Source organism: Cryptomeria japonica, chromosome 10, assembly GCF_030272615.1.
Source record: "Cryptomeria japonica chromosome 10, Sugi_1.0, whole genome shotgun sequence".
Lineage (NCBI taxonomy): Eukaryota > Viridiplantae > Streptophyta > Pinopsida > Cupressales > Cupressaceae > Cryptomeria > Cryptomeria japonica.
In genome coordinates, this window is record NC_081414.1 from 844,854,239 (window position 1) to 844,863,384 (window position 9,146).

Sequence of the window (9,146 nt, forward strand, 5' to 3'; positions counted from 1 at the left end):
ACTGATTCACCCCCCCTCTCTTAGTATTCTGATGCTTTCAACCTAATCAATACTATCCTCTCCTTTTTGATGTCATCTATTTCAACAATATTAAAAGTACATAGTGAATGAAGATGTTGGTCTAGAGTGAACTTATCTAGATCATTACCCTCCTCACTAGAAAACCTATTGGGCTTGTAGGATTTAGGCAGTGTCAACAAAACTTTTCTCATAAAAATCACCTTTTTTCTATTTTTCCACCAGCACCTTTAATAGCATTTACAACCTCATTTACCCTTTGTACATAACCTTTTATGAGCTCATCATAAAAAATTATTAGCTTCTTAATTTTATGATTTATATTTATCATTTTAGCTTGCTTTGACTTTAGATCACCTTCATACACTTCTCAATTTGTCCCAAATTTATTTTGTAATCTTGAATCCCACAACTCTACTAAATAATTCATCACTTAATTAGCTAATAATAGAAAATATTATCTTTGTATTATTCTCAAAATATTTTATCTCATCTAGAGTTTGTGGAGAACCAAATATTCTATGGAGTATTATAACTAGTCTTGATAATTTCCCATACTCCCTTTGAAAGAGATTCCAAGTGAAATTTCATTCTCTTTCTAGTAAGAGTAATTTGTACCTTCAAACCTCAGTATTTTGAAATACAAATCCTACACCATTTTGGATCTCCCTTAAGTGGTTAAGCTTCGCAAGAAGGGACCGGGCTTTGATACCAACTATTAAACTCATAGAAAGACTAAGAGGGGGAGTGCATAAATCCAAATCTATAGCAAAAATTCATTTATAAGCTTACTAAAATTCAAACCATAGTTAATATATTACTTCAATGGAATCAAGAAAGTCAAAAACATAACTAACTCATGAACACTAGATTTACTTGGAAAACCCAAGAAGGGAAAACCACAGTGAGAATCATACTGCCAATATAGATATGAATGATTACAATAAATAGGCCACAGGATAGGGAGTTCACTTCTCAAGACTTGCAAGATAAGGCACACAACATTAGGGCAAGATACAAAAGACTTGCACAACTGAAGATCACTTCTTCAGGGCAAGACACAAATATTTGCCAAGAGAGACGCACTGTCTTTCAGTAGGAATAAATGAACTAAATAGGAATATAATCACTTGATCATGAAATATATTGAACCTGTATGCCAAGAATCCAATATTATAACAAGTTTATTTGATCTCAAATTCTATTACCAAACTCTAGCAAGGTTCTTCTCAATGGACTGCCACACACTTTTCTAATCAAATATGTCTACATACTATTTACAACTACTTCACATCAAATAAAATATCTTCCACACATATGTAAAATCAACAGACACCTTTTCACTTCTTTATATATGCAAAGATATTTACTAAAACTCTCAACAAAGTTGGTCCAAGGTAGAGTACATAAAAATTACATAAACAAATCCATTTTGACAACTAATATCCAAAGTGGTCTACTTCAAGAGAAAGAGGGGACCCAAATATAGCACCACACATCCTTCTAAGATGTATCAACCAAGAGGCATACCCTAAGACATCTTCCAAAGCTAATTCTAATTTAAACTTTTAGATAAGCAATAAAGGTCACCAATTAATTGACCCAAAAACATATTCCAATTCAAATTATCTTAAAACAAATCTTCTCACAGAAAGGTGAGACCCAAAAAAAATTCCAACTTGACTTCCAATGAATATATAAACCAAAAAGAATGATCTAGATAAGATAAATTATCTAGGCACACTGAGACCCATCGCATCTAGCCAAACCAAGCATAAACTACTATGACTCACATGTAGAACAAATGCAACACCAAAGATTAGAACTAGAACACTCTAGAAACAAAATAAGCAAATTTCAGACTAGTTTGAAAGAACACTCGCTGTCAGAGAACAATAACAACTAGGCTCATCATCTGAGAAACTAGAGGACCTAAAAAATTGATAGTATACCATTCACATAGTATTCATTATATCCAAGTCTGCACACCATACTATTCCCAATCTAGATCAAAGCATTCTTTCATTGGGGCATTAAGTACCCTTTTCGACACATTAAATTTTTTCTACACTAACCTTCCAAAAACATCCTTGTAAGAATAACATGTCTACTAGAGAATGACAACATCTAAACACTCAATACAAAGACAAATATACCACTGAAAACCATTTACCAACTTACTATAGCATTAATGATAACACAACCATAACTAAGATACTAATCAAACTCAACAATAATGCCAAGAAACATATATTGATATCATACATCGCTGATCATATTCCACATCAAAATTTAACTGAGGCACTGATCAAACTTAGCAGCAAAACCAATCTATGACATTTTTAGAAATACGAAACTGAAAAACTTTCATATACTTATAGGATAAAATAATACCTCACCTATCAGCAACTGTAAGAAACCTCCATATACTTGTATGACAAATACCAATTGTAACTAGCAATAGTTTGCACACCATAAGATTGTATCTGAATCAAACCACATCTAGACCATCAATTTTGACATCATAGACAAGATAAATGAATAGACCAAATCTGGACCAATGAGGCATTCAGGATACCAACAAGTTTCACATCAATGACAAGATAAAAGACCAGATCACATCCAAACTAATGAGACATCCAAGTGACCAGCAAATTTGACATCAATGACAACATAACTAAGAATTCTAACAAAAGGTAGTTGATGTCATTTGAAGTCCAAAATTGAAATAGAGACAATTGATGAAGATAAAATTTACAATTGAAATAACTTGATGTAGACCAAAATTTATAGTTTATCACTCCCCTTATTTAGTTAGGAAGCTAATGAGAAAACCTGATGAATAATTGAAAATTTAGTTGGTACTTTTAATTATAATTCTTTAACCAAGAAGCATAAACTTTCTCTAAAGGCCAATGAAATGTTGGAACCCTTATAGTTTTACTTGTATGTGCACTATAATTAGCATTCAAAATCAACTTTGGTCTCCATACTAAAATTGTCAATGTTAAATTCTAGCCTATTAGTTCATTGATTGTATTATTTAGCTATATTTAATCTCGATTTCCACTATCACAAATAAATTAATATAAAGAATGATGAATGTACCAAATTCATTTTCCATTGATTTGCATATTGAGTTGGTAGTTTTGATTTACATACTAAATGAACAAGTTTTTAATGTTGTAGTATACCCTATTTATTAACATTGTTAATTATCAAATTTCACATAAAAACAATAAATTATATGATTTTTTATTTTTATCGATAATAGGCCAAAGCAAATAAGGTGTACATACCCTACCCACTCGTGGGATTTGAACTTGTGACCTCTCTTTCAAGAGCACAAGTTATTCACCACTAGGTCAACTCAAGTTGTACAACAATAAATCATATATTAATCATTGCATATGAAATAAAATAAAATAAATTGACTTGAAAAGTAAAACAAAAAATACTAAGTATACAATTTTGATGATTATAATATCAATCAATATATCTTGTTATCTACATGTTTTAAAAATTAAATAAAATTAAGAGCTATTAGTTTTAAACAATGTCTATGCTTCTCTTATTTAAAAAAAAAAAAAGGGATGTGGGTTTGGTTTGGTGCTCCAGAAGAAAACAATACACAACCAAACTAGAATATTAGTTTTCTGCCCACAATTAGCAGAGGTGACAATACACTCCAATCGGGCTTCTCACAATGTAATTGTCATTAACCCATATTAATGAGCCTGAGAGCAAAGCATTACTAGATATTACACCACCTTCAATTGTGACATTATAAGTGAGTTTTTGATTGACTGCTGAAAAAGATAGTGTATTTGGTGACACGACTACCTTTATCCCAAAGGGTGCATTTGTTATGACCTTGTATGTCGATTGTGAAGGTCCTACATTCGTAACCATTCTTGAAAATTCAACAAAAATAGACTTTCTTGGTTCAGCAACCACCATTATGGAAGGGTAGTTGAGTTCTAGTGCACCGTATTTGAATTTTTTGAGAGACTCGCAACTGCTAAAATCTGCTGTTATGAGACGCAAAGAAGTATCATTATAACCTTGATTGCAAAGCATTTTGATGTAATCATTTACATCACTGTCATACACAAGCCCTGGATTGATTGCCTTAATTGGATTTATTTGCCGTGCACCATAGCCAAATTCTCCATCCTCATTGTGGGGCAATGATGCATTCATTATATAGGCTGCATTGCAAGTCAACTTGTAAATATTTAGTAATGAAACATTTTGTACAAGCTTGTATCTTAAACCCTAAAGATAAATATTTTAGAGACATTCAAAACTATTGATAAAATTAAATACTATATAGATGTATCCACAAAGAGCAATTAGAGCTATGTGATATGTATATGAATCCCCAAAATCTAGAAAAATAAAATAATTTTAAAATGATTTTTCATTTGAGAATAATTGATTAATCAAGCAATTATAGAGTCATGAATACCTGTAGTCATAAGAGAAGACTTGATAGCAGCTGGAGACCATTCTGGGTGATATGACTTAACAAAACCTGTAGCTCCTGTGGCATGAGGACATGACATGGAAGTCCCAGATATTATATTAAATTCTGGAAACCTTGTGTCACCTGGAATCCCAGTAAATGATGAATGTTCAGGCCAAGCAGCTAAAATGTTCACACCTAGGGCGGTTATATCAGGCTAACAATAAACAATAATTTTGTAAGTGAATATCTTATATTTTTTTATTAATAAAAAAAAAATTGTACATATGATTCTATGTAACATATATGGTAAATAATTTTTAAAAGAACTGAATGTCACTCTTAAAAATCACATACAACTTTCAAAAACCTAGATAATGGCTTATATATTTATTTATATGAAATTATTGTTTCAATACCTTCAATATGTCCCTGGCAATTGGATTAGGACCTCTAGATGAGAATGATGCCATTATAGGTGCACGTTCTTTTGAAGTAGTACTTTTGAAAATTGTTGCAATAGGAGAGCTGGTGTAATACATGGAACTACATTAACTAAAAAATTACATGTAATGATCCTTCACTATGAAATTCACATTAAAAAGTCTAATCCATTTTAAAACACACCAAAGTAACATAACACTTTTATCATTGATAAGTAATTTTTCTTATTGCTAGAAACTTGAATGAAAATTTGCACCATTAATATATTTTGATGCATTCTACCTGGTAGAGTTGATGTAAGATATAATAATCTTTCCATGTGAAGTGTTTAGACGTGTGGCAGGGAGAAGGTAGGGGTAAGATGATTCATCAAAATTATCATCAATGATTATAACACCTTCCCCTCCAGCAAGGGAGACTGATTGGTCTGGATTAGATATACTTCCTTAGTAACAAAGGACAATCTTTCCCTTTACTTTTGTGGCATCTAAGGAATCGGTGACACAAAACCTATTTAAATAATAACAAAAGATTAAGAGTTGTAACATAAATATAAATATATTGAGAGTTGTAAAATGAATTCAAATATTATCATAACAAATGAACATGTTTCAATTCTACTTCTTACCTTGAATCACGAGAAGTAAAGCCACTAGAAATATTAGCAGCATCTCCTCCATATATTAAAGGATACAGAGGTTGCTCCATAGTCAATGTATTTAAAGCAAAGCCCTGCAATCTTTTTTAATCAAATATCTATCACATAATATCATAATTACTCAAGTTTTATGAAAATGTAATAAGAGTTTCAACACTATAACACTTGTACAATTATATGTTTCAAGCTAAGGAGACTATTAAAAAAAATGCTTTAAAATTTTTTTACAATGATTTTTTTTTCCAAATCTATGCCATTTCTAATTAAAAAAGTAAATTACTAATAATTTGTTAATGGAAATATTTTAAAACAAGGATTCCAACTAATAATATCATTTCCAAAACATGTGTAAACTTACATGACAACTAAAACTAAGTTGACGAGTTTACCTTGAAAGAGACATTGTTTCCTAGTAGAAGTTGGGAGTCTATAATACGATCAGTGGTGCTTGCAGCCACTGTGAGACCCCAAGGAAAATAATTGTTAATGCTTTCTTTGGAAGGTCCACTATTCCCACCAGCACTTGATGTTAGTATCCCCTTTTTCATTGCATGAAATGCTCCGATAGCAATGCTATCTTGAAAATACTCAATACTAGCGCCGCCTCCAATTGAAATAGAAATGAGATCTACACCATCATAGATGGCATCATCAAATGCGGCAAGAATGTCTGCATCCTCGCATTCTACGCCTGGACCCCAACAAACCTTGTACGTAGCAATCCTTGCACCAGGGACTCCACCTCGAGCATCTCCTTGAGCAATACCATAAACACTCGCATTTTTCACAATATTTCCAGCAGCTGTGGAGGAGGTGTGTGTTCCATGACCACTGCCATCTCTGGGTGAAAGATAGTCCTCAGGAGGTGGAGTGTCAAAGGAAGCGTGGTAATACCTTGCACCTATAATTTTCCTGGTGACATAATTAAAATATTTCAAAATCATCTACTAGTTTAAGATCTTTAAATAGGCCAACATGAAAACGTGATTTGCTAACAAGAAGAAATAGCAGGAATAAGCCTGACTTGTTACAGGAGGTAAAATCTGATGTTGTTTGGCATACACCCCTCCACTTGGATGGAACGGGACCGAATCCTGCATCGTTGAAACTCTTTGATTCTGGCCATATTCCTGCAAATATCAAATTGATTTTGAATTGCATACAATGTATTAAAAAACATTCTAAATAAGGGTTTAGAACAGTGTGTTAAAATTTTTGTTTATAATTCACCTGAGTCCAGAACACCAATGACTATCTCGCTTTCATAAGTCAAATGGTTACTCTGACCAGATAAAGGAAAATCGATAAAATCCCATGATCTAGTTGTAAGAACGTGCCGTTTCTTGTTCTCGAACACCGACACCACATCATCCATATCTACATATCAACAATACATACACTAAGAGCCTGTGTGCAACATCCTTCACAATGACTAGAAAGAAAAATAAAATGTTAAAATAATTTCAAAGTTACTAACTTGAAAGCTGTTGGACATGAGATGGAGAAAGCATGGCTGCAAATCCACCAAAGCTCTTCCCATAGCTGTACTTCAATGATTCCTCAGCTGCTTCATGGCTTTAAAATTGCAATGTAAACTTTTGTATCAGGTCATAATGCAAATAATCATCTGCACACGTATGTAATCTCTACTCTAATTTTTTGACAAACATGGAGATAGATTAAAGCCAATATAAACTGACCTTCCATATGTACAAATTCTAGCATTTCATGGTGCACAGTTTGCGAATCTCTTTTATCTTGAACGCCCCCCATGTAAACAATATGAAGCTATTTTGGGAAACGAAATTTGTCCAGGTCAGTAATCATTTTGAATATACTGAATTGGGGTTAAATGAAGAGCCAAAAAGTTCAAGCCCAATAACTATTTTGATAAGAATTATGGGTGTTTTTGTTGGAGGAAGTGAGTAAGGACATACCTTTTTATCAGAGAGTTCAGCTGCATTTATGCAAATATTTCTGCCATTGAACATAATCGTAATGAAAAACGTAGAGAGCAAAAGATAGCTTGTACCAGGGATTCCCATTGTAACAGTAATGTTATGACTACATTATACATACAAGATTATGAGAGTAGGCCATTTTATAGAGTGAGTTTATGGAGGAGAACGATATGACCGACCGGCCTTGAAATTTCATGGATTTTCTAAGTCGATAATTCTAAGGTGAAGAATGCACTTTAGATACATAGAAACAGATCGCTAAAGTTTCAATCTATAAAATTATTTACTAGAGTACCAAAAAAGAAAAAGACAAATAGAATCAGCTGTTATGGAGTAGAAAGAAAGTTTTGTAATAGTGAAGTTTGTATATTTATTATTATTATTTATTTCGTTTTGTCATTATCTTAGTGGAATATCTCAAATAGTGTTATTTATTTATTTTGGCTAGTTTTGAGTGACCTCTTAATCTTTGTCCATTCTATTTATTTTTTATTATTGTACCTACATTTGCAGCTACTCGCTCTCATTCATTTCATTCATTTCTGTCTTGAACTTACATTTTAAAATCTAGGTTCATTTCCATGTGGCTCATGATTTGATGCAATATAATGAACCTCAAGTTTTAAAGTTTAAATTGAATTTTTATCTTTCACATGATATGTTCAAATCTCATTCATTTCTGTCGAACTTACATTTTTAAATCTAGATTCATTTCCATGTGGCTCATGATTTGACGCAATATAATGAACCTCAAGTTTTAAAGTTTAAATTGAATTTTTATCTTTCACATGATATGTTACTTTGATTTGACATTTAAAGACATACAATGTGTAGTTAATAACATACGTAAAGAAATACTTATTTTAACATTAAACAAACTCTCCCAGTGGCTTCCCTTCCCGCTGTCTTGTAAATCCCAAAGTCGGTTTCCCGCTTGGTTCCCATGCTTTCAACTTCGTTGTGGATATTCTGGTTGCTAGCAATGGTGTGGTCTTGACGAGTGCATCTACTTTTGTCTCCCGAGCCTTTGTGACTTCCCCCCTTGTGGCAGGCGTGTCTGCTCTTGCCTCTTGATCTTTGGTGGTTGTGGCTAGTGCTCTCCATGTTGCTGGTTTGGTGGCTCCTGGTGGCACTGTGTCCATGCCAGCTACTTCTTCATCGCATAAAGCCTCCTTTGTTGACCTATCACAAACCCCTTTTTGGTGTTGCCCCTTGTGCGATTCTGGTTGCAGTCCAAAAATACCTCCCTTGCGTGTCCACAACCCCTATGATGGTTCTAGGTCAAGATGTGGTTGACAATATCTCCTCCTATGAGACTAGAGAGGGCTTGATTTGAAGGTTTAGTTGTTTGTGGCCGATGCTACCCGACTTGCATAAATAGATATCAGAGTATTGGACTCTTGTGGTTGAAGGGAAGATAAAGATATACCGTTATGCTCATGGGTTCTTTGTTATTTGTTTCGCCTCTTCTAAAGACTGTGACATTATGTTACCAGAAACGAGAAACGTGAAACGTGACGGCAACGGCAACGTAACGAGAAACGGAATTTTGAAAGGTTGCGCATAAGAAACGGTATATATATATATATCAAAATAT

At 33.2% G+C, this 9,146-nt stretch overlaps 1 protein-coding gene across 1 annotated transcript; it reads right to left on the reverse strand.

Annotated features, from left to right (window-relative positions):
• Positions 1 to 3,684: 3,684 nt before the first annotated feature.
• On the reverse strand, positions 3,685 to 8,691 carry LOC131054435 (subtilisin-like protease SBT4.14). Its single transcript, XM_057988948.2, has 11 exons — positions 8,429 to 8,691; positions 7,526 to 7,652; positions 7,289 to 7,376; positions 7,066 to 7,152; positions 6,819 to 6,965; positions 6,613 to 6,718; positions 5,978 to 6,500; positions 5,559 to 5,662; positions 4,906 to 5,014; positions 4,490 to 4,703; positions 3,685 to 4,229 (listed from the first exon to the last, which is right to left on the reverse strand). The coding sequence occupies exons 1-11, from the start codon at positions 8,689 to 8,691 to the stop codon at positions 3,685 to 3,687; spliced, it is 2,313 nt and encodes a 770-aa protein (XP_057844931.2).
• Between the last annotated feature and the right edge of the window lie 455 nt (positions 8,692 to 9,146).